Here is a 27,079-nt window from a genome sequence, read left to right as displayed (position 1 = left end):
GAGGGATTCTCCTTCGACAACAAAAAAGCTCAAGTCTTCGACGGAGTCTCCGAGTGGCCTCGATGAGGTTGTCGAATATGAAGGCGCAAGCCACCACGTCAATGACATAGACGATGCCCCCGCTGTTGATCAGCCATCTGTTCCTCTTGCTCTAGCCACAATTTTGCCACCATTGCTTTTGGAGACCAACGACGAACCCTTTGCTGATCTTGCCTCACCTCAAGCTGCATCATCTGACATTCCATTGATAGTTGGGATAGCTCATGGAGAGCCCTCTTCTTCAGCTCCAACTGCTGCTTCGGCACTGCTAATCGACAATCCACTACTTACCCAGACCGCTCAAGATCCTCCAGTTGCTTCTACCTCCGTGGCGCCCGTAGGAGACGTCCAAGTTTACTTCACCAGCTTATCCTGCTCCTCTTCCGACCTCCCAGCACTGCCTTAGGGCGATGTTCCTCTATTGCACCAGCTTTCAATAAATTGAAGATCATGTTGTCCTGCTCCTTAGATCTAGCTTACTCTGGGGTCACTTCTTTCGTGAATGACCCAAAAGCCCTTCGGGAAATCGGGGCCGTTATGGAAGAGCTAGTTAGTGGAGAAGCTAGCACAAAATTTCCTGCAAATCTGGTTCAAAAACTCAGAGTTTTCTTAGAACACTTCTCCACGGGTTTCGAGCATTTCCGTCGAAATCAAAGTCAAGTGATTGCACTTGCCAAATCTGCTGGCTAGTCCTTCACACCTAGCGTCGAGACTAAGGAGGCAGAGCGGCTTGTGAATCGGGGGAGGCAATCTTTGCAATCCATCAATACTGAGATTGCCGATTTGAATGAGTGAGAGCTTGATCTTGAGCGGTAAAGGCCGGCGATAGAGAAAGAGATAGAAGAGATCCAGCGTCGGCGGTCTGTCATATCTTCCTACTAGGCTACTGCTGAGGAACAACTCGGAATGTCTCTTGCTTCCTTGGAGGAGAAGAAACAGTCTGACCATACCCGGATAGCAAGAGTGGAAGCAGAAAGACGACGAGCTAGGGGCGTTGGCCTTGAGCACACTAGGAAGTTTGAATCTATCCTTTGTAGTTTGCTTAAAGCGGCCCCAAGACTCCTATATCCTGAATCTTGTTAATGAAATCATGTGTTTTCGCGCCAAAATTTGCCGCGTTTTTTAGCAACGTGACCTCCCCACGTTCGCCTGATTGTCCGTCCACTTCGGTTGGTTCCTTGATACCCCATATATAACTGCGTCTTCGGACGTGATACTGTTTAACCATTGCGGATTTTTATCCTAATAGCTTAGGTGTCCATTCAACCACATGCCTGTCGTACCTTAGTGATCTTTCTCGCTATGAGGACGAAGGAAAGGTAGTCTTGTCCTTTTATGGATTGTAAATCGAGGAACAGCCATATTAGCTTTGGGTCCGCATCTTACGCGCCTACCACCCCCTTCGATGCTGACGGATTGTTTTCCTCGTAGTTTTAAGGAAACTTTACCCGTTGAACAATCCATTATCTACGCTTCGGCCTGGTTGTCGAATAATCATAGATTCTCTTCATATCCGTCTTTCAATAGCTGATTTTATAATTGGTATAAACGATTGGAGGGGAAGCTAACCAGCGTCAGGGCACAAGCTAGGATCAGCATCCTGCTATCATTCTGCGGTATGTCCATTGACCCCTTTGAATATGGACTTGTTGGTAGCTTGTGTTGTTTCTGGTCACCCTCGTCAAATTGCTTTTTCTTTCCCACCGGTCCCGTGACCCCTACTTTGCTTGATATTTGGTCATTGATCGGTCTCTCCCCATTTGTCGAGTGTGATATCCAATTCCTAAGTGACCAACCTTTGCTTGATATGGCCCACTACCTCAATCTTCCTTATGATGAATTCATGGATTATCATGCCAAAATTTCGGGACCCATCTGTCCCAAAGAACATACTGCTTTTCTGCTGTGTTGGTTATGCAAATATGTCTTTTGCCTCCCTACGTGTCGAGTATCTTCGAAGTTTCTTGATGTAGCATGTGCACTTGCGCGAGGCATTGATGTAGGACTATGCCGGATGTTCCTGGCTGCCCTATACCGTGGTTTGGCGAATGCGCAACTTTCACTTGTGGGTGAACATCCTTTTTCCTTTTCCGGTCTCTTATGGATTCTACCTTGGTGGTTGCAAGTTTACTCTCCCCAAATGTTCCATGACCATGACAAAGCATCTTCTTCGGCGACTATCGAGGAGAACCGTGTGCCTATGGCTTTTAATTGAATCCTTCAACACAAGTCCGATGGCTCCACATCCTTCGACGATATCCTTGCTATCTTGTTGTCTCTTACTAGCTTCGACTTCTTCCAGCTACTTGTCGAAGATGGTATTTATAGCTCCTTAAGCGGCGGTTTTGACGCTCACCTTTTACGGATGAGTGTTCTAGTTCCAACGGATTTGGCTCCGAACTTATCCGGAGGGGACGATTCTCATTAGGGTTCAAGATTTATAATCCTCATTATTGTGCTCACCAATTTGGGCTTACTCGGGGTGTTCCCATGTCAGCGGTATATTCCCTGAATTTCCCTTTACGTAACCGTGGGGCTCTCATTGACATGGTTTGCTATATCGAAATAGCATCTGCCACTTTCGAATGCTTCATGTTCGTCAACTTTTCCGGCCACCCCTATAGCTCTTCATTCTTCGAGCAATGGTAGTAAGGCTACAGTTCTTCTTTGTTCCACGATAGCACGGACAACATTCTTTTCAAGGTCTGTCGAACTCCATTGGGTTTACTACATCCTCGAAGGAAGTCTGCTCCCCTGCTCATATCGAACATTGTACTTGATTCGCCGATCGATGAAGGTAAGCCTTTCCCCAATGTTCTTGTCAAGTATTTGTGCTAAACTAATCTTTGTCATATCATAGGTGATTCGCTAGCCTCTGATGGTCGCACTAAAGGAATTTCCAGCGATACGTGGGTTGTTCCCGTGAACATGACAAGTATCTCACTTGGCTCGTCGAATATGTTTCATGACAACTACCAATTCATCGGTGCCAAGTGGCTACGCCTCCATGATCTTCTGGAAGAGGGATATGCCAGCATATGTCATATTGTGGCCATCGAAAATGAAGTTAGAGATCTTCTTACTTTCCTGGCTCATTTGCCTTATCCAATCCAATGTCGTGCTCTGGAATTTACCGTCAATGAACTTTTCCTTACATTCGGCTTGGTCTTGGAATCATATAGGACGAGGCAAAAGGATCTAGAGGCTATCGATGAACTAGAAAAGGCTTCTCTCCTTGCTGACGAAGAGATGTCCTGTCAACGTAGTATACTCAACACCTTAAATAATGACGAACGTACTCCCCTGCAAGCTTTATCTACCCAGCTAAAGGCGATCAAACCGCAGGAGGCTAACTGCGACTCTCTTCACCATGAGTCGTTAAGGATTAGGCACCAGAAGACATTAATTATCGATGCTAATTGTAATTGTGACATGCAACTTCGCACTTTCGTACTAAGCATTAAGCATCATGTACTATAATCCACTATAATTGGACCGATGTCGGCACGATCTTTTTTCTGATTTTGTTGTCTTTATTTGGTCCATCCTCGGTGTGAATCTCCTAGTTCTGACGTTGAATCCTGCGTAACTCAGCAAGGCATGATTTCAAAAGATCCCCCCTTCTCCCTTGCGGTGTTTAAATGCTAGACGTCGTTTCGGACCTATCCGGAAGTCCGATAACCATAGTCTTCTAATAGAAACGGCGGATAACCGGGAACTGCTATCCACATTACTAGGATTAACCGCACCTCTCCACTTTTCCACGATGCACTTGATTGCCTCGTAACTCGGTACTCAACCACGATCATAAGCGTCACGATAACCGGAAGGTCGTGGATGGATTACGTGTATCGTGAGATGAGACGTCGCTTGGACTTTCGTCTATAAGTAGCACCATTTATTTAGAGCGGTTCCTCATTCGGACTTCTCAAAACCGGAGCGCGAGCCTTCTTTCTTGTCAATATGAAGCCCACCACTTCTTCTGCCTAATTATCTTCGCCTTTCACTCGTGAGTTCATCAATCTGTGGAGAGAAATTATTTCTTTCCTGGATCATACTTACGCTTTGTTGACGGTGCATCCTCGGGCTCTTGAAAAATTGAATTCTCTTCTAAAACGGACCATACCGTCTGGTCTCCCTGCCGATCACCCATTTTAGGCGGCTTACGATGAGTTCATGGTCACCTTTGACTATGGACTCGAACAATTTCAACAAAATGTGGCCGTTATTTTCAAACACGACCTTGCCAAGCACGAGCTGTGGTGTAAAATAGAAGAAGTTGAGAATGGAGAAGTAGAGTACAAGGAGCTTTGTAATGCCCAAGAAGCCCTTCTCTCATCTTACTCCGGCGTTCTTCAGCTTCGGAACATTATTTCGACCGCTCGAAGGTCGGTCGACCGCATCTGCGGGGGTCCTTTAAGGATTACGAGTGTCGGGAATACGAATTGGGTGAGGCTCGTGAGGCTTGCTCCTTGACTTCTGCCGAAGCCTCTGCGGAAGCCTTAAAGACCATGGTAGACACTGCCAATGATCTCGTCCAGGCCCAGATTACACGCCTTCGGGGGCTGGAACGTGAAAGGGATGCTCTGGAGGCTTTGATGGGCGAACCGGCTCGGGCCAAGCACTGTACCCAAGAGGAGAACACCTTACTCGAGGGTCGGTTGCATCATTTCGCCGCCTGCTTTCACAAGCATCTTAAGCGAAAGTGAGGGTGCACCGGGGAAAGCAGAAAGAGAAGAGAGAGAGAGAGAGAGAGAGAGAGAGAGAGTGGCGAGGAAAAGTGTACGAAAGTTGTTTAGTAATGAATTGACGTTTTTCACTCTGTGCCCCCTATTTCCTCTATGCTTTCCCACATGGATGGATAAAATTTCTTCAAATATTTTCCGTTGATGGATCGCTGTAATTCTCGCCCATCAATCTCTATTACCCGGCACGCGTTCCCTAGGAGAACATTGGCTATCAAATACGGTCCCTCCCATTTCGGCGACCATTTGTCGAATTTTTCGTTGTCAAGACTTGTAGGCGGAATAGTTTTCCAGACCAAATCTCCCACCTTGTTATATGCTTTAGCCACCCTTTGCCTATGAATCATCAACTTTTCTAGGGTCGCGGCTCTTTTTTCTCCCAGGTCATCGATATTGGCATACATCGTCTCATCATACTGTTCTTTCGCCATGTTGTCTTGGAGTTTTACTCTTAATGATTGTATAGTAATTTCCAGAGGCAATACGACTTCATGTTCATATGTCAACATATAAGGGCTAACTCCGGTGCTTGATCTCTTAGATGTTCGATAAGCCAATAACATTGTCGAAAGTAGTGAATCTCACTCCCTTGGGTTATCCTCTAAATGCTTCTTTATTAGCCCAATGATTATCTTATTGGAGGCTTCCACTTGACTATTTGCCTGAGCATAATAGGGTGTTGAATGGATCATCTTGATTCCTCTTGACTTGGTGAAATCCAAAATTTCTCGCCACGTGAAAACTGTCCCTTGGTCAAAACCATGGTTTGATAACAGTAATTGATGGCTCTTTACTAATCCCGTAGCATATGTCGATATCTCGAGATGTCTCTGCACTACTTGCCTCAGCAATCAAGGCCATCAACCAAATCAATAACTTAAACTTATTGAGGTGCCGCACAAATTCAGATTCATACTCTACGAGTATCGGTTACTTCAATTCCATATCCACAATTCTTTCAAATGGGGTACTCATTGCCTCCCACGACCGAAGTTGAATCTTCGCCTTTCGAGACTTGGTCTATAACAACCCAAACTTACGATCATAGTATCCAGCTATTATTCATCCATAAGAAAACTTGTTCAATTTAGATGCTTCTACCGGTTCAAATCGAAGCCTAGAACTTCCCGAATCTCACTAACTTTCTTGCGTAGCTCAACAATATCACAAGTCGCAAGCATTAACGAAAGTCAATAACTAAAACCCTTAAAAAACAATACCAATTCAAGCTTACATAATCCACAAGAGTACCAATCACCTTATTACAACCCATATTTATGAGTCGAGTTTAACAAAAAGTCCTTCTTATCTCGACTAATCATAGCTAACCTATAGCCAGGATATTCTACCACAAACGTCATCCTATTCTCATGCTTGAGAACGGTTCCGGAAATTTTGTGATATATTTCCTCCAGGCTATCCTTCTTGCGACCTGTTTATTTGCCTCTGTAGGTAGTCTCTCAATTGATGATCCGGCTGGCCACATCCAAAACAAGATCCATCACGAAATGGACATGGAGCAGATCCATGCTTTTGGCGACACAAATGACACGCATCATTCTAACGGTATGTTGATTTATTGATCGCCCATGTCCTACTAGGCGGGATGTAGGACCCACCGGTGATTGTCGATCTCTTTCTTTGCTGATTATCCCTTCTAGTCGAGAGTACCAATCGCGATTCCAATGCAAGAGCCCTTTCAAATGGATTGAGGTCCACAATTTGAGCTATCTTATATAGATCATCATAATCCTTGAGATTTAATGACGCCGATTGATCCTCAATCTAACGGGCGGCTTTTAGGAGTTACGTGTATCGACCCGCGATTACCGTCAAGTTTAAGAGTTATTCGAACCATGGCGACTTTGGTTGTCATGTAATGCGAGGGTCAATCACTAGTTCCGAAGGACGCGATCGTCAAGAATTGGTTTAGTTTAATTTGTAAATCAGACAATGGTCAAACGGAGTCACCCGCAAACCCATCGTATAACATTAGCAAATCGTTCTAAGACAAATCTTAGATCAGCCTCTCTTGGTTCAAAACTTTTCCTCGGCAATCCTTATGGTCAAAATACCAGTCCATGGTCGAGTTTTTTAGTCCACGTACTTAAATCCTAGTTAGCCTTTCCCTTTTGGTTAGTTATCTCAAGAGTAATCAAGTCCGAGCGAGATTTAACTGAAATACATCGGATGACATTTTATTCACTTATAGACCTCGAAAGGGTCGGAATTCGAAATGTCACAATTCCAATTGGACCGGTATGTCGGTTTTCCATTATTTCTCTTGACGGGAGGGACGAAACGTCGATTTCCCACCATAGGCCTCTTGCCAAACCGGCGATTGTCTCGAGCTGGCACAAACCGCGATCCAAAAGTGGCAGCCCCTCTCTTTCATATCCCACTCGACCATCGGACCCCTTTCATAAAGTTCGTCGTAATCCCTCAAGTTCAACAATATCAATCGACTACGAAGCTCCGGCTTCAATCCATCCCGGAACCTTCTCGCTCTATCCAAAGGATTTTCGACCATCCTTGGCGCATACTTTGATAATCTCGAAAATTCTGCCTCATATTGGTCGATTGTCATCCGATTTTGACGGACATGCTGAAATTCCAACATCTTCTATTCTTGAGCGGTTTCAGAGAAATATTTCCCATTGAAAATCTCAATAAAGGCGGTCCAGGTTCGAACCGTACCTTTAGGAAAAACTCTTCCTCTTGTGGTCTTCCACTAATCACTAGCAGTATCTTGAAGTTGGTAGACCGCAGGGTCACTTTCTCCTCTTCAATGCAACCTAGAACTTCGAATGCCTTTTCCAAATCCTCTATCCAACGAGAAGCAATCTCGGGATTACCTTTCCCGTTAAACTTGGCCGGTTTTAACTTTAAAAACTGCTCTACTAGCTAATGCATCCGACGATTCCCATTGCTATTTCCTTAATTACCATTTGTTCCATTAGCAACAATTGCAGCAACCTTAGCGGCTTGGGCAATAGTGGCAGCTCGTTCTTGAGCCTACCTATCAAATTCCCAATTTCCTCTAGAGCCCTAAGGACTCCATTCACTATCGGGTCCTCCATAATTGATGCTTTCGAACTAGACACTTCTCCGGTACCTCTACCTCGATTTCTCATCCTCGCTAAGTTTCACAATACTTGAACCATTATAATTCCACCAAGGAATTAGAGACCTAAGCCATCTACTCAAGTCTAGCAGTGTCACACTACTTATCACGGCAATAATCATAAACTAACAACTAGTTATCCAAAAAATTCCAAGTATATCTTAATAGGGCAACATCAAACATTCAACATGAAGACAATCGGATATGTCAATCACGGGCGCATAATCATATGTCATGCATAGTGCGTCAAACCCTTGTGAATACCTAAAGTCTCTCTACCTAACCATCTCAAAATCATCTCTCTTTATCACTCCAAATCTCATCCAAACTTGGATTGAGCTGACCTTGCTCTGATACCAATCAAATGAGGTTGTCATGCCCCGAACCCTACGAGCACGCCAACATTCCACTTGGCCACACTTGAATACAAATTCCCAGGATCCAGTAGACAACAAACTTGAACTATACACAAATGAAAAGCACATGCGGAAGTGAAAACAAAACTCCATACATAACAATACTATACGATGCATTGGGATAGTAAAAGAAAGCTTTATATATATATATATATATATATATATATATATATATATATATAAAACCACATGTCCTTTACAACATTAGACCTAGAGCTTCAAAAACCAAATATACAAGCCTAAGATCACCTATAACAAAAAGGACCAAGTGATCGAAGCCTATCTCCTCTACTAGGAGAATACCCCCAAAAAGTCAAGGGGCGATTAGTCCATGCCCCATCCCTATTGTCATCATAGGACATTCCTAACTTCTCCTCATCGTCGGTCTCAGAAGGCAACTTTGGATCAACCTCTGCATCAAAGGCTCTACTATCTTCACATGTTGATCGGGCTCCATAACCTTTGGCTCGGGCTTTGAATTTTCAAGACCAATGTGCCGGGCTTGCCACAACACCATCAAGAGGGCAGCTCGAGTAGGGTCCCACTCCCCAACTCCATCATAGGAGATGTCAAAACCTCTAAGCGGTCCAACAGACAGATCCCTATGTTTATACGACCAAGCTAAATAGGTATGGGGTTTCCAAAAGTCGCCTCCCTCATCTACGCATACAAGATCGGCGTGTCTAAAGTATACCTTGTCCTCTCTTCCATGGTACTCGATAACCACTATCTCCATATCCATAGGTATCCCGAAACGCTGCGGCGGATCATTCATAATCAAGGCAAAGGGTCCGAAAAAGGTAACCCACGACGGAGTGAGAATAAATCTCGGCAAGTAAGTTCCTAAACCTAAATTAGGGCGATAGTGCCTCCAGATTCATCCTAGGTGGGAAGTTCTAAAATAATTACCAACCTAGCCAAAAATACATGACATAATGCAAGAATCAAAAGCATATTATTTCTCAAACTCACAATGCCTTTAATTAAGCTAAGTTGTTTACAAGCCTCGGTAACATGCATCGGGCTACAATATAAGAACAAATCCACGTAATAATGCCTCGAGTCATTACGGTGCTCTAGACCCGCATAATAATGCCTCAGGCCAATATAGTATTCCGGACTCGCGTAATAACGCTTTAGGCTAGTATAACCCGTGTAATAATGCCTCGGGTTAGCATCTTGCGTTTAACACCTCAAGATGACTACAAAATCTCGCGTAATAATGCCTCAAGGCATAATATGATCTCTCATACACAAAACCCCACGTAATAACGTCTCGGGAATGATCATATACCAAACAATATCGGTCGTGATCGTTGCGGTTTACCATACATTCTACTCAATTCTCAATTCGAAGCCATACAATCGACACAAATTATTCGATTAACAATCGGGAATGCACGATCTTGCTAAACTTCTCGATCAACCAATCGGGACCACACAATCTTGCTAAACAATTTGATCAACAAATCAAGACCACACGATCCTTCTAAACCTCTCGATTAACGGATCGGGATCACACGAATCTCACTAAACTTCTCGCTCAATCAATCGGAACCACACGATTAAATCGCACCAAAGAAATATTCAATTGGGACCACACGATTTAATCACACTAGAGCAATAATCAATCGGGACCACACGATTTAATCACACTAAAGCAATAATCAATCGGGACCATACGATTTAATCACACTAAAGCAACAATCAATTGGGACCACACGATTTAATCAAATCAAAGCAACGATCAATCGGGACCACACGATTTAATCACACCAAAGCAACACTCAATCGGGACCACACGATTTAATCACACCAAAGCAACAATCAATCGGGACCACACGATCAACCCTAGCCTCCAATTTTCGATTCTAACTATTCAAGAACACATTCAACACCAAATCCACCTAAAACCACTTCAATCTACCACCTTTAGCAACCTAGCTACCTAATCAAGGTTTAGAAGCTCACTCACCTCAAAATCTAACAAGAACTTAAGGCCAAGAAGCTGCAAAAAATCGAGATCCAATCGGCGGACACGGTGGCTCCCTTTCGGCCGGAGTTGATCCACGGCGGTTCCACGATGTTGAGTGGCCCAACGGTGGCCGCCGGGGCTTTCGGCGGTGGCTGGCGGCTCACGGTGATGGTGGCAACGTGAGGCGATGGTTCGGTAGCGGCGGCGGCGTGTGGGTGGTGGTTCGGGCATGGTAAGAAAAAGAGAAAGAGTTGAGAGAAAATCTTGTCCAAAATGAAGAGGAAGAAGATAATGAATAGATAAGATAGGGTAGAATACTTTTGAATGGGATATTTAGCTAGAAATGATGTAACTTGGCTGAATAGACTAGGATTTGTGGGGCCTACCAATAATTCAATCCTTTTTATCTCTTAAAACCCAAGAAAGGCAATTTGGCAAATTGGCTTCGCAAGTAACACCTAGCCCACACTAATTTTGGCCACTAAAGGAGGTGAAAAGACTTAAATGTCCTCTTACTAAAATAGAGAAAAGAGCATTTCCTAAGGGTAAAAGGGTCATTTTCTATTTCCCGTCTAAACTACACTTTTCCGAACACTTTGGAGCAAACCGTGAAATACACATGCTCGGGATGAGGCGACATCCAAAAGATTAATATTGGAATCCTCGAAAGTCCGACATCCAATTTCGAAGTCCGATTCGTGGTCAATATCGATCAATTACAAATTCGGTGTATCTTAAACTAACGGGCGGCTTTTAGGAATTACGTGTATCGACTTGTAATTATTATCATGTTTAAGAGTTACTCGAGCCATGGCAACCTTGGTTGTCATGTAATTGCGAGGGTCAAATACTAATCCCGAAGGACACGATCGTTAGAAAATAATTTAAGGACGTTCGGAACCTATACATGGTCAAACGGAATCACCCGTGATCCAATCATATGATATTAACAAATCGTTCCTTAACCGCTCTAGGATCGGCCTATAATGGTCCAAAATATTCCCTCGACAATCCTTATGGCCAAAGAGTCAATCTCGAATTAAGTTCTTAAATCCACATACTTGATTTTCCTATTTGGCCATTCCCCATTGGTTAGTCTTCTCAAGAGTGATCAAATCTGAATGAGATTTAACTGAAATACATCAATGAGATATTTCATTCATTCACAGCTTCGAAAGTGGGTTAAAATTCAGAATGTCACACCTCCAGCATCCCCTTTGTTCTCGGCATTCTTTGGTTCCCAATGGCTCTCTTCCATCTCCCGGCTCCTTGTCTTCAAGATTCCCAAGGTAATTCATATGTCTTTCTCCTTGTTTTGTCGTCCTCTGAGGATCCCAAATGGATTACAATGAAAACGAGAGACGAAAGTTCATTACGTATGGAGTGTGATTGCTATCCTTTTCACATTCATTCACCAATGTTTGTTATTTGGTTGATGTTTTCTTCGATTTTCCCTTCCGTAAAATAAGTCTTCCTTGAACTTGCCCATTTAGATGCCTTGTTGCGGTTTGTGTCTTGTTTGATTCTTACTTTGTCTATGACGTCCACATGCACAATATGTGGTTAAGGCCCTCTGTGCCACTGAATCAAGTTTGGGTGTCCGTTCTGCTCATTTGGTTTGCCGGAAATTGACTTTGCTTGTTATTGTGAAAATTCCTAAAGCGACATGACTAGCAACATTAATTGTTACACAACCTTAGGCTCGAGACAGAACAAGCTTTGTTTTCATAGGCTTAAATATACTACAAGTGCCAAAACTTGTGCACATCGCTCACTTTAGTGTCAAAACTTTCAAAACGATTACTTAAATACTAATTTTTTTGGAAAACGATCACTTCAGTACTAAAGCTTTCAAAATGATCACTTAAGTGCCAAATTTTTCAAAAAATGCACACTTCAGTGCTAACTCCGCCAGCCATGTCAACTCAAATATTAATTAAAAAATAGGCCATGTCTTCTTTAAATAAAAAGTATTGAACAAACTCCCACCAGTCAAAGAAAAGTTTTCGTCGAGCCACGTCAACTCAATCGCAGTTAGCAATGAAGTGAGCGTTTTTAAAAGAAAATTGGCATTTAAGTGATCGCTTTTTAAAAGTTTTGGTACTAAAGTGAGTGCCGTACACAAGTTTCGACGCTTGTAATGTACTTTAGCCGTTTTCATAGGTCGTACGTCCAGAACTGAGATCGTTTGCTAGGCTTAACCCTCTCGAAATCTGGGCATCCTTTACTGGTTCTGTGGCCTGAAAAGTTTCAGGCTGAATATATTGCAATTTTCTAAAGTTGCGAGGCCCTTAGGAAGAAAATTTAGAAAGATCATAAACTACAAAGTTGTATTGGACTGTAGCTTCGATTTGGCGGGTGGATCTTAGTCCTTTGTTTGGTCGTTTTGGACTCGAACTTGCTGTTTTTCGTGTGGGCGTTACTTTAGGTCCTAAGTGACCTTTGAGCAAGATTGCTAGTTCTGTATTTTTTGTGGGCCGAATTTGGAAAGTTGCAAACTATGATATCATAGAGAACGCCTTAAAATTTCAATCTGGAAACTTCCATGGCATTCTACATTGATCTAATTTTTCCCAGTTTTCGAATGTTCCCAACAACTCTTGATAGAACTTTGTATACATGGAAGAAGAAAGTTCATGATGATAACGCAACACTTAGAGGAAGAAAGTAAACGGGGTTTTGAATTTGGAACAGGGTGTTCTATGATTATCTCTTACGCTAATCAAATATATTAGTGGGATAATTTTCAAAAAGCCATCTCGAATTTTCTTCAGTCTACGAAACCTACAATTTAAACGATGAAAGACGGCCTTTTTTTAACCAAAAGAATTGACTTCATACATAAGGAAGATCAGTGGACTTTTCTAATGCATCCCGTACATTGCAAAAAGGTAATATTCTAGCTAGATGCACAAATTTTGACTCAGTTTCAACAAACAACACGTATGATGAAAAGGGACATCTTTGGATGCAGTTACCAACGTAAAAATAAAAGTTACGTAAGGTGTAACTTCACAAAATGAAGCAAACAAAAGCCCAAATTTCAAAGGACTTTTATTCCACAACTTTGCAAGAAACCTACAAGGTAAGGACCCACAACAATTTTATTTGTACTCCAAACGCCAATTCTCCTAGTCTCTGCTGAAATAGAACCCGTCGGGTCTAATGGACCGTATGCAAACCATGTTTTTGGCATCGTGGTGCATCTCTCCACGTCCTGAATGCATCGAAACTCCTTCCTTTCTCGCCCCATTCCAACCGGAAAAAGAAAAGAGTGGTCTTCCAAAAGTTTACTTTGAAGACGATCTTATATACCTCGACAGGCCTGAGTAACTTCACCACTAGATCATTGTTCCTGGACTTGCAGTGCAATTCTGGCCGCGGGTAGGGCAAGTTGTTGATGATGCGAATGTGGAAATCATGGAAAAGAACACTTGATGGTTCATCAGCGGATACAGTTGGAAGGACTAAGGATATTACGAGCTCTAAAAGGATGAGAAGCACATAGGTGATGAAGATAGTCCTCATTGTTTGAAGCCGGTGATGGGGACTCTTGCACATTGTTCATTTTTATGGAGACGTTCGCATAAATGAGAGAAAGGTGTTGACGTTGAAGTACTTGCTATTTAGTAAAAGAAGACCTTTTTTGTCAAATAGTAAAAGAAGACTCATTGGTGACGTTTTTGTCCATTTCTCTCTCTAGGTCAAGATATTAAGGATCACAAAGCATTTACAGCACATTAAAAGTTTTGTCTGTTTCTGGAAAATTATTTAGTTGCTCCTCAAGAACAATTTCGCCATTCACCAAAGTTGATCACCAACCGCCAAAATTTGTTCTTGATTGATTTGAGCGGTTTAGAGTAGCATACTTTCAAGAGCACCTAAAATATGATGGAAATCCAGCGTATATGGACTTGATTTGAATGAAAAACGGAGTTTCTTACCATTGAAAGTGTGCAAGCATTGAAGTGGACCGACCAGAAAGACTAGTAGTTGAAAATATCTCATAAATTTTGTTAATAAAGACCGTGAGAAATTTGTCAAACACCCATATTAAGATTGTAATTTTCAATATATTGACTCTCTCTAGTGTAATCAAGTCATTGAAAATCGAAATATTTTCGTGTCAATTATACATACAAGTACTTTAGAGGCATTTGTTAACAGGACTGATCTTGTTAATAGAAATTACACATGTTATCACTAATCAGTTTGTATTAATATTTTTTAGAAGCCACATAAAGCTTGTTTTTACCGACATATTTTATGCAGACCTCGAGAGATGCAAGTATAATTGGGTGGTAAAGATGCATCCTTCCATCTTATATTCGATATTTCTATAGAAAACTTGATCAGAAATATGCAAAATATTCCTTCACAAAAAATTCAAGCGTATATTCCGGAAACGAGTGTGAAGAACCAACTTTCTAGTGGCCTATGGCTTGATAAAGCTCGTACGGCGATAAAAGTTTTGGACAAAAGACTAGCGGAAGGTAAAATGCAGCTTAATCTCAAGTTAAATGTTTGATCCAAAATTAGCTTAAAACCATAAAAAAAAAAAAAAAAGTTTGGCCTAAAGCGATGAAAGTTATCGTTTCCTTTGGTCAATTTTTAAAAAATTTTGTCTCCCTAGTCTCTTATAGACACCAAAATTGTACTTGGGTTTGATCGAATTTTGACCCAAAGTCAACCTCGTCAATATTTTGGTCGATAGCACAATTAGATTATGTTCTATGAGAGATTTCCAATCATAACTAATTTGATCAAATCAAAAAGCTGAATGGCAAGAAATCCCACTTTTAACCATAGTTTTCGGATTTTAAAGGTGCCGAGAAATCGTGCATATCACAAATCAAGTAATGAGATCACAAAAATTTTGTCGGGAACTTTCCAACGCCTTGGAAATCACTATGATCGATATTTTTTGAAGGGAAATAACGTAACTTTTCATCTCAAAGGTCCATTTGACCCATTATTACACGAAAATCTAGAACGCTGATAATTTTCTTAGGAATGCAACGTACTTTTTGAAAGCACAAATTGTGAGCTTTCTATGCATGCAAAAATTGAGTCGACAGATTTCGGATGAGAGAGAAACAGGCGGTCAAAGTCCTTTTAAAAACATCAACTTTAGGTCGTGTCCCAATCATAATCAATTTCAGCTTATCTACTTATTCTAGCCCGAATTTTTTTTATGTCTAATGCAAAAGCACAAACTTTCACATAGTACCCAAATTTGGGCCCGCATCGAGTTTTTAAAGAGTACACGTGAAATGACACGTCAAATCTTTGATAGCATTAGGCAAAGCACGCGTCTTTTCATGAGATAACAAAATTTTAGGCTAGAATTGTGATCCAACCTAAAATTGGTGATTTTGTGTGTGTGTGAAAAAGAGAGAGAAAAAGAAGTTTAATTAAGAATTGAAATCTGACTTAAAATTGTGCTTTTTAAGGAAATTAGACATCGGAAAAAGGAAATAACGGCCGCCAGGCTAAAGTAGCTCACGAGTGTCACGTGGCAGTCACAAATGGGGCTCATTTTTCTTAATGTAAGTGGATTCCTCTCTCGTTCACTCTTGAAAATTATTATCTTGAGTTTTTACAGCTGTGTTTTCTTTTTGTTATCCATAGATCCAAAAAGTCAAATACGTTTACTCGAGTAGATCGACAAGAAGGAGCCCAAGTCCAAATATGTCAATATATCTAGTTAGATCCATATTTACTCAAAAGCTTAAGCCGATACTTTATGAGTCAATTTGGATATATTAACTGCACCTCATCTCATCAATTCTCCGATGTGAGACTTTTCTAAAATATCTCCCATATGTATCTCAACATTGATGCTATAGACAATCTCAATAAAGTAACCCGACCTTAATTCGCTTAACAAAGGGATAGGGCGGAACGGACCAAAGGCGAGGAGTCCCCGAAGGCTAAGGATCTTTGAACCAAAGCCTAAATGTATGTGACTATTTCTATATGTACTTGCGAAATCATAATCAAAATTAGACTAAAATCGGCTCTGTCATTTCAAAGTTTTGTCATGTCTTTGAAATCATGCCGCGGTGATTGAATATCAATTATAATAGTTCAAATCTCAACTATAATAGAATGATGATGAATAAAATATTGCATCAATAAAATACTTAAAAAATGCTACATGTTATTTTGCTGCTATCACTTATATCAAATGAAAAGTTGTAGGTATAATAAAACCACGACTCTGTGCCCTTGGCAAAATACACTCGCAATTTTGACAGATGAAAACCTTCGTTTTGGTATAATTGACTAGAGTTAACGATTTGGAGTAATATAATAATATTTTGGCTAGTAAATAATATCATGTACTCAATTGACGAGATTCCTTAGTAATGCATGAAATTTTTAATTTTTATTTTTTCGTTTCACCCAAAAAGGTATTTATGATTCGAGACCATTGGGCGGATTATTTGAGATTAATCGAATTCTTTTGTGGTTTCGATAGCTGCTACGACGTGGATCCTGATTGGATTTGGCCGTGAGCTTATTTCAAGCATTTTGAAAGCCGAAGAGCTCGATATTGAATTCTGTGTTACATTTCTTTTGAATCGAGTGTTCGGTCTTCAATTAACATTACAGTCAAGTTCAACTCTAAGCACTGATTTATGTACACGATGAAGCCCATACCGCTTTGTCATCAATTCTTTTGAAATTTCAAATTTGTTCATCGTCCAAACAATAACGTTGTGCTACTCTCACAAAATGTCTTCGATAGAACCCGCTCCATTATTTCAAAGTCCCTTTCATACATCTGAAATCATGCCATAAACTGAAAATTGTTAATTTGTATGCCTTGCACGATGACTGAACACAATTTGATTAGAATTTAAAAACCGATTGCAGTAGAATGACAATGAATATGATCTGCATAGATAAAACACTTTTAAAACTGCAATATATTCATTTTATCCAAAACTTCGTCATCCTAGGGGGGACTTGTCGTGCTAAAACCAATTCATATATTCGAGATTGCACTATATGAATGAGCTAAACCGTGCTTTTTGATCCCTAAGAATTGTGTTTTCAAGATATTTGATTGGTTCTTACAAATATAGAGGGAAAATTACTCCATCAATCCTAAACTTATTGTACGGTTGATAATTCAGTCCTAAACTTTCGAATTCCGCCAATTTAGTTCAAAACTTTTACGCCAAATTCTAATATACCCACTTCATCAATTTCCGGCAAACATTGACCGAAGGACTAAATTGATAAAATTGAAAAGTTTAGGAGTGAATTGGTATCCGTACAATAAGTTTAAGATTGAATGGATAACTTCTATTGGATATAGACATCAATATGCAACTATGATTAAAGAAAAAATTAATAACATATTTCGGCCAATTTGGCCCCCAAGCTCCTTCTGGATTCCTCCCTGATGTATGACAAACCCAAGGGAAACATGGTGGGTAGAAGAGTAGTTTTATTTTTTTGAAGAAAATTAATTATCATTGTTATTATTATTATTTTTGTTTATCCTATTCTAATTTTCCTCTCTCTTTCAGATTTTTACTCTGCCTCTATGTACAACGAGGGAATCAAACCCCACACCAGAAACCAAATGTGCCCAGTGATTTAACCCCACCTCCTTAATTGGAAGGATAGCTTTCCCAAGCCAATTGCATAAATAAATAGGTTCCAATTTCCACTAATAGTAATTTCAATCTATCAAATTTCGATTTGAAACATCTTCAGGCAATTACTATCCAATGTTTAATTTTTATTTTTTTGGTCAACAACGTAACTTTTCATTCATCAAACTTCGAAAGGATAACGGAGATAGTGAATTTCTGAACATAAGAGATGCCAAAGTGGTAAAGGCGTTGACAAAATCAAATTTTCGGGGAAGGGCGTTCTTACGCTTGGCTTTGGCCAACCGGTCTGGAACTTGGTTGGATTCATGGGGACGATAGGCCAGCTTAATAGAATTGGACCGGCTCAACCTGTCCTTGTAAATCTTCAATGGTGGCCCGTAACTCCCATGGACATGAACCCGGCCCAGCACCGTCCCCACAACTGATAGGCTATCAGAGAAGACCTCCACGTGCAGGTCACTTTCAGACCACAGGTCAGTTGCCTTATCCGAGTACACGATCACAGCTCTCAACGCTAGGGCCTCGATTTCCTCTACTGATGAAGCTCGAACCGCTTCCACGAAACCAAATGTTTAATTTGAAATCCTAGTTTGTTTGGTTTTCATCACTATGAAATTCTCTGTCTTGGACATGTTAATTGATGAAAAGTAGTAATGAGCCCATGGAGACCAACCCAATCATGAAGCCCATATGGGCCTGACTCCGACCCGCATCACTCAAGCATCCTAGGCAGTTCGAAAAAATTCAAGATAGGTGGACACAAATAGATCCCATACGCGTTTATAATGGCAAAATTGGGATTTCTTCTGTAGCTATCATCTCAATCCTCTCTCGTTTCCTTATCCTTTACTTACTTAAGCATGAGAGTATCTTCTATAAAAAATCTTAAGAGACTTCTTTATTTATTGAGCCTAAAGTTCTCGTCTTTGAAAGCTTTATCCATCTTTAATGCATCATGAGCTTTGAAAACAACCAAAACTCATCTTTTTGAGCTGTCTTTATTCTCAAATAGAATGAAAACATAACATATTTTTTTAAGGGATATATGTTCATTAGAAGTCCTAAAACTTATTACTAAAGTACAATTGAGTCATAAAACTTGCAAAAACTACGGTCGAGTCATAAAACTTATTAAATTGGTGCAATCGAGTCTTTCAGTTAACTCCGTCCAACTTGACTAATAGAAAATGCTAATATGACTTATTTTTAATATTTTTATTCTCTACATGACTAAAATGACATCGTTTTGGTCCGAATTTGATTTTCAGTATAATTTTATTTAAAAAATAAGCTAAAAAAATAAAGAGGTTTTGTAAAACCAAATACTTGCCCCTCGTTGCCGTGGGCTCCACCACTGCCGGGAAGGGCCGGCGATGGTGGGAAGCGCCTGCGGCCGGCCGTACACCACCAGAGGTTCCATTAGTGGAGGAAAGGTGAAGCCCATGTCTCCGACAACGAAGAGTCCACTTCCTCACGTTTGACTATGAAAGCTCCGGCTACAAGAGGAAGAAGCCCAAGCTCTTCTACCTCCTCCTCATCTCTTTTCTATCTTGCAGCTTTGTGTGGGTCCTTGAGCTATTCGGTTGTAGCTCTCTCTCTCTCTCTCTCGATTTTGCTTGTTTGTCTTTGTTTATTCCATCCTCACCGGATCTTGTGGCGGCACTCGATCGGATCTGCCCGATCACTTCCCCCACCATCACTGGAGCTTCCCGGCGGTGGTGGGGCGGCGGTGGCAAGGGCATCACCGCCACCGATTCCGCAAACCCCCTTTTTTCTCTTTTATTTTTATTTTTTGAATTAATTTAAATAAAAATCTTATTCATACCAAAATGATGTCTTTTTAGCTAGGTTATTGCCACATAGAATAAAGAAAATATTAAAAAAAGTCGTGTTAGCATTAGTAAAATTAGACGAAGTTAACGGAAGGATTCGATTGCACCAATTTAAAAAATTTTAAGACGACTACACTCTTTGCAAATTTTAGAACTTAATCGTACTTTGATGACGAGTTTTAGGATTTTTAGTGAACATATCCCTAAACTCTTTCTAAATTTTATTTCAGGAGGACAATTGTGTAAATTTCATTTTGATATTCACTTCTCCTCTCATGGTTATCATGTACAGGATCCATGAATAGGATGGACCCTTGGAACTGGTCGTAGAGTGAGATGCCTCTTTGAACTCATTTCCTTAAACATTCCCAACTCTTTTGCTGGTTGTGCTACCATAGTGTCATCTGAAACTTGGCATTCTCGCTTAGCTCACTCTTCTTCTTCTAGATTAAAATCTTTGATTTTAAGTGGTTATTTAGGCTTAGTTGATGATAAGTACTTTCATTGCTTACCTTGCAAATTAGGAAAACATCATGCCTTCCTATTTAATTTTAGTGAATCTATTTCTCATGCTCCTTTCGATCTTATTCACTATGACATTTGGGGACTTCCTCTAACACCCACCACGGGAGGCTCTCACTATTTTGTTATTTTTGTCAATGATTACTCACGTTATACCTAGCTTTACCTTATGAAAAATCGATTTAAGCTTACTCGTACCTATCGTGATTTTGTTACCATGATAAAAACACAATTTTCTAAAGATGTCAATAGTTTTCATACGGATAATGCTATGGAATATTGAGACACATAATTTCTTAGAATTCTCTCCTAGCATGGTACTATTATTCATCGTTCATGTCCAGGAAGTTCCCAACAAAATGGACGTGCAAAACGTAAACATAGGCATATCTTAGATGTTGCAAGAGCTCTTTTAATCTCTGCTTCTTGTCCATAAAAGTTTTGGGAGGAAGCTTGTCTCACAACTATTTATACTATCAATCGTACCATGTCCCTTCCCATCGACAAAATTTCTTTTTATGAGCACTCATATGGCAAAATTACATATTACGATCGTCTTCGTGTATTTGGTAGTGCTTGTTTTGTACACATTTTTCCACATGAATGCACATGAAGCTAGAACCTCATGTTCGTTTCCTTGGGTATGGTATTGAGCACAAGTGATATAGATGTTGGGATCCTGTCTCTAACCGTCTTTGTGTGTCTCGTCATGTCTCATTTTGGGAACATAAGATGTTCTCATTCCTTCATCCCTTTGAATCCTCTACTTCTCATGTCCCTTTCTTTACCGATCCTCCAATGGATTTATTCCTAGGAAGATTTGGCACCACCGTCATTTAAATCTCCATCTCCACAGTTATCTTCTACTCATCTTGATACAGGACCATCTAGCGATTCCACCTCGGCTACTCCTAACATGTCCACCCCAATCGAGGATCGTATGCCTTCAACCATTTCATCTACTTCTATCCGTCGTTCCATCGGAGTAAGCCAACCTCTAGCTCATCTTCGTGATTATCATTGTTCTTCTACCATTGCTTTTTCTTTAGGAACCTCGTACTTATAAAGAAGCCAGTACTAATCCTCTTTGGCGTTAAGCTATGGTAAGTGAGTTGCAAGCCTTGGAAAAGTCTCATACGTGGGATTTTAATTGATTTGCCTCCTGGTGAGCTTGCTGTTGGTAGTAAATGGGTTTATAAGATTAAAACCAAGGTAGATGGTACTGTGGATTGCTATAAAGCTCAGCTAGTGGCAAAAGGCTTTACTCATGAGTATGACATTAACTATGATGAGACATTTGCCCCCGATGCCCGTCTTTTTTCTGTTCGTAGTCTTTTTGCTATCGTTGCTATTAAATATTGGTCTCTATATTAAATGGATGTTAAAAATGCATTTCTCAATGGTGATCTTACCGAGGAAGTTTATATGGTACCTCCTCATGGATACACTCATTCATCGAAAAAAGTTTGCCAATTAAATCGGGCATTGTATGGATTGAAGCGGGCTCCTCATGCATGGTATTTGAAGTTTAGCTCAACCATGGAATCTCTTGATTTAAAATCCAGTTGCCTTTTTGTTCGGTGCACATATCGCGGTACATTATGCTATTGTTATATGCGGATGATGTGGTTATTACCGGTGATGATCGAGCTAGATGTACCAAACTCCAATAGTATCTTAGTAAACAGTTTGAAATGAAAGATCTCGAGCAACTCAATTATTTTCTAGGCTTGGAGGTTGCGTTTGATGCTTCAGGTTATTATCTCTCTCAAGCAAAATATGTCACCAATCTTATTTCTCAAGCTGGCCTCACTAATAACAAGATTGTTTACATTCCCATTGAGTCAAATGTTAAATTCAATGAAAAGGATAGAATTTTTCTTCCGAATCCTACACTTTATCGGCTGTTGGTAGGCAATCTTCTATATCTCACTATTACCCATCCTCACATCACCTATGCAGTTCCCATTATTAGTCAGTATATGACTGCACCGCCTACGATTTCATTTTTTGTAGTCCTTCGAATTCTTCGGTATGTCAAGGGTATGTTATTTCATGGCCTCCATTATTTTGCTTATTTTACCTTGGAGTTGACAACTTATTATGATGCTGATTGGACTTGTAACCCTCAAGATCGTCGCTCCATTACAAGATACTGTTTCTTTTTTGGCGTATTGCTTATCTCATGGTGTAGCAAGAAACAAACCACTGTCACTTGCTCAAGTGCAGAAGCTGAATATTGAGCTCTTGCCGATACGACGTCGGAGCTGCTATGATTATGGTGGCTACTAGAAGACATGTGGAGTGTGTCATTATAGCGAAATAATCATTCATTGCGACAACCAAAGTTCTATCCAAATTGCATATAATGATGTTTTCCATGAACGCATTAAGCACATTGAAATAGATTGTCATTTCATCCGTTGTCATGTCCTTTGAGGCTCCGTTCGACTTTTCTTTTACTTCATCCGATGAACAGACCGTTGATGTCTTCACTAAGACACATCCACCTAGGCATTTTCTAGATTTGTTTTCCAAACTCAAGTTGACATCATTCAAATCACCTTGAGTTTGAGGGGATGTTAGAGATATTTAGGATAATCTGTGATTCTGTATATTTACCTTGATTGATCCCGATTGATTGTATTTAGTTTGTTGCTTCATATAGTTTCATGTAAAGCCTATAAATAGGCTCTCATAATCTTCTATTGATATGCATAGAATATTATATTTTTCTGTCGTCACTATCATCCTCAACTAAAAGTATTGATAATTGCGCTTAAGGTATCGACACGTAGGTCTTTACATAGAAGTACATTGAACATGTGATAATGTCATGAGAAAGAATCCGGCATGTTTTACATATGTCAATGATATGAAAACCTAACCAATTTTCGAAAAATCAGATTCACAATAAAAAAATATTCAAATTCAGTTTATAAAATTTTGAGGATCAGTCCTTCACTTGTTTCTTTTGTTAGTTCTTAAATAAGATGGTAAGAGATTCATGAGGTAGTGCCCGCATGAAAGAATGTTGGATTTGCTATGGTGAGGTAGTTTGTACTGAAAGGATATGGATCGAACCGTCCCTTTTCTTTTTCTGTTATCAATATGGTCTCACAAGCATCAAATGCTGACAAATCAATATTTTAGTCCTAATTCTGTAAAGAACTCGTAACTTTGATTCCAGTCCCCATTTTGGGCCGAATTTTTTTTTTTGTCTAGAATATAAACCCCAACCTCCAAATTTGCTCTGAACTTTTTTACGGCAGAGGCAAACTCACAAAGTTTCTATGGGAGATATGATTTTAAACCTTTAGATTAATCCTCATTGTTTACTTCATTCTAATTCTTATTTATTAAACAGGATAAATTTGCCTCACTAATGGTCGATTATCTAGTTAGGATTGTGTTTCTAAGTTAAATTGATTGACCATCAATCACAAAGATATTCTTGTGACTTTTCATATGAGGAATGTTGATCGATTGGCAATCACCCTTTAGACGATTTCATTTGTTAGAAGCTTGGTTTAAAGATTCTAGGATTTGATTGTATGAGCGAACAAATCCTCTTAAACTTCTGATCATTCTTATCTCAACGGCTCGTGATCTTTATTCATCAATCAACCAATGGCTAGTTTTTGGAGATTGATCCTCGAAGTGGTTTTATTCAACAGGAAGCTTGGAAGATGAGGAGTATAAAGAGCACCAAGTGCGAAGATAAGTGAAATAGATGAATAATTCACCATTTTTATTTCAAGAGAGCTTTACTTGTTCTAAATTGTCTATTTGAGCATTTACTTGAGATCTTGTGAGAGGTGTATAGTCTTGATATAGGCAACACTCGCTTCTGTGTAAGTGCTTGTGGCGATTATATTTTTCTATAATCTCTTACTTGATTACTTAGTAGAATCCAGTCAGTAAGTTATTAGTATGGGAGAGTAGATGTAGGTTTATTAAAAGCTGAACCACTATAATCTCTTGTGCATTATCTTTTACACCTTACTTGACTATATCATTTGTTTAGTAGAAGCGTTGTATGGTTTTGCTGATTACCTTTTGCTCCTATCAAATTTCATTATTTTATTTCCGCATTAATTTCATAAAATGTGATTACAAACACCTATTAACCCCTTTGAAGTATTAAGTCTAGCCAAAACAACACAAATCATCCATTGTGTAGTTTGAGAACACAAACTGAACAATTGAGAACGGTCGATACGAGCCACGTCCTCAAGATAACGCACCGTCCTTTCATAAATTACACGTACCTCGGGAAAGAAAGCAAAACAAAGAACAAAACAAAAAGGCACATTCGACAGAAGCTGGACGAGTAGCCCGAACACCTGTAAGAGCGGAGCACACTTGCAGAGGCCAGAAGGGCGACGCGTGTCCAGGGCCGTTGCATGCAGAGTCTCTCCCTCCCTCGAGTCTCCTTCCAAAAGCATCCTCTGTTTCGTCCTCCTCTGTATAGGACCTGTGCAAATTATTCTGAAGCGATCTTCATGCGTCTGCTTGTGTGAACGAACGAGTGAGGAGGGTTTCAAGACTTTTCGAGAAGTTCTTGTGAAAGTTTTGGTGGAGCGAGGAGGAGGAGAGGGAGAAAATGGCGGGGATGGGGAGGAACATGGCGGGGCCATTGATGATCCTCAACCTGGTGTTGTACTGCGTCGTGGTGGGCTTCGCTAGCTGGTGCATCAACCACTACATAAACGGCCAATCCGATCATTCCGGTTCAGCCCCCATCTCAAAGACCTTACGTAGGAAACGAGAAAAAAAAGAAAAGAATAGACGGGTTTGGAAAATCTTCTTGATAGAAGGACAAGAATTTTCGACTGATTTGTCGCATGGAAAAATACGATCTTCAGATAGTTTAAATGGAAATAGATAAGCGATCCTACTTATCTAGGAAATGAGTAGCTAGATTATAATGCCACTTTAATCTTCTTCCTTTCTTCAATTTAATATGAAGGGATGACGGCAGGTGTCGGAGGGAATGGCGCGACCATGTTCTTCCTCGTGTTCGCGCTTGTGGCGGGAGTCGTCGGGACAGTCTCGAAGTTGCCAGGAGCCCTCCATGTTAGGCCATGGCGGGGCGACAGTTTGGCTGCGGCGGCTTCATCTTCGGTGGTGGCATTTGCCATCACTGCCCTTGCCTTTGGGTACATTCTTTAGCCTAATATAAGTTCCTATTCATCTTACTTTAGCAGAATGATATAAGTTACTAAGCTCAAAGCTAGATTACCTTCTTTCTTTTCAATTTTCGTTTGATTTTACCTCAGATAGTGGAGACATAGTGGAGCCAAGGAAAATAGGTCATGGTCTAAATGTTTGCTTAAGATTGACGGTCTGGCAAGCCACATGTCTTCAGACTTTGAACCATTACGAATTAGGCTAATGTACTTGCATATATATTTAAAAAGTGCACTTAAAAAATTTTAAGCTTGTAATATAAAGATACACCATATGCATATCATACGGCATGGTAAAATTTCATTACATGTTAAATTTGATTCGCGTACAATATAAATTGGGTAAATCTAGCTTTGATCCGAAAAAAATTGGGTAAATCCAGCTCTCATGCCAGGTTAGAATTTTCCATCTAAAAGATGTAGATGGTAGGAGACTAATAGATGCATTTATATACATATAAATTCTGTAGACCCATGTTGAATTTACCCGATGCGGTTCTATTCATTTAAAAATATTTAGTGTCAAAGTCACTGAATATGTAAGTATTTTTTCGGATCCAAACTTTTTTTGCTCTTTCCAAGTCATCTTTCTTGCATGGAAGAACGCAACGCAACTGTTTCAAAAATTAGGATATAGTTGTAGGCAGCATCTCTTCTTTAGTAGATAGAACCATTATGTTTTCATTCTTCTCCACATTTTTGCGGGCAGGAATTTGCCCATCAACTGATATTTCGATATAGAAAGTCCTCCTTATTTCTTCACCGTTTATCTGCCGGTTACGTTTTGGACGGGATTTTCATCAAAGGTTTATATTATATACTATATCAATTTACTCTGAGAATAAAGGAATGACTATGGGAATGACGATGAATAAGTTAAATCAATTCATTGACGTCTTTATTCTATTTTGGGTTCCGGGTTGGCATGTGTAGGTTGGCATGGAAAGAGATAAGTGTGGGAGGGTACAGAGGATGGAGGCTGAGGGTGTTGGAAGCTTTCGTGATAATCGTGACGGTCACGCAGTTGCTGTACGTCCTGGCACTCCACGCCGGCCATTTCAGCAGCCGATATGGGCCGGGCTACCGAGACACTCCCTATAGCGGCGCTGCCAGTGGTCTTGAGCCCAAGGGGGGCGGCGGCAGCGGCGGCGTAACCGGAGCTCAGGTGTAGGGTCGAGGAGTAAAGACAAAATAACTGATAATATTATATAAGAGTCTATTTGTGATTTGGATTTTCTTGGAATTGTAGTACTTGTGTGTTGGAAGTTCCTTAGCACTTGTAATTATTTGACGCTGGATCTAACTTCACAATCATGTTATGCTTGTGTCCGTATGCTTTGTCGGTTTATTCTTCGGTTGTGGATACGAGTTAGTTTCTTCAATGAGCTATTAGCGGAGTGATCGCGGTCCTAAGGACATGATCCGGCTGTGGTGGTTTCATCGCAGGCTCTTGGGCTTAACTTTTGATGTAGCCAATTTCTACGGGGTAAGTTCCGCATGTCAAATAAAAAAATAATCTCTGTTCTTTTTGCACTTTCCTCTTTTTTAGGATTAATTTTCTTTAATAATTTATAATACTCTAAGAAATAAAACACATTCA

General features: G+C 40.3%; 1 protein-coding gene across 1 annotated transcript; it reads left to right on the top strand.

Annotated features, from left to right (window-relative positions):
• The first annotated feature begins 24,787 nt into the window (after positions 1–24,787).
• Positions 24,788–26,827, top strand: LOC115755334 (membrane protein PM19L-like). Its single transcript, XM_030694688.2, has 3 exons — positions 24,788–25,020; positions 25,272–25,449; positions 26,413–26,827. The coding sequence occupies exons 1-3, from the start codon at positions 24,894–24,896 to the stop codon at positions 26,648–26,650; spliced, it is 543 nt and encodes a 180-aa protein (XP_030550548.2). The 5' UTR covers positions 24,788–24,893; the 3' UTR covers positions 26,651–26,827.
• The last annotated feature ends 252 nt before the right edge of the window (positions 26,828–27,079 follow it).

Source organism: Rhodamnia argentea, chromosome 1 (genome assembly GCF_020921035.1).
Source record: "Rhodamnia argentea isolate NSW1041297 chromosome 1, ASM2092103v1, whole genome shotgun sequence".
Taxonomy (NCBI): domain Eukaryota; kingdom Viridiplantae; phylum Streptophyta; class Magnoliopsida; order Myrtales; family Myrtaceae; genus Rhodamnia; species Rhodamnia argentea.
Note: the sequence above shows the minus strand (reverse complement) of the source record. Positions and strands in the feature narration are given on the sequence as shown.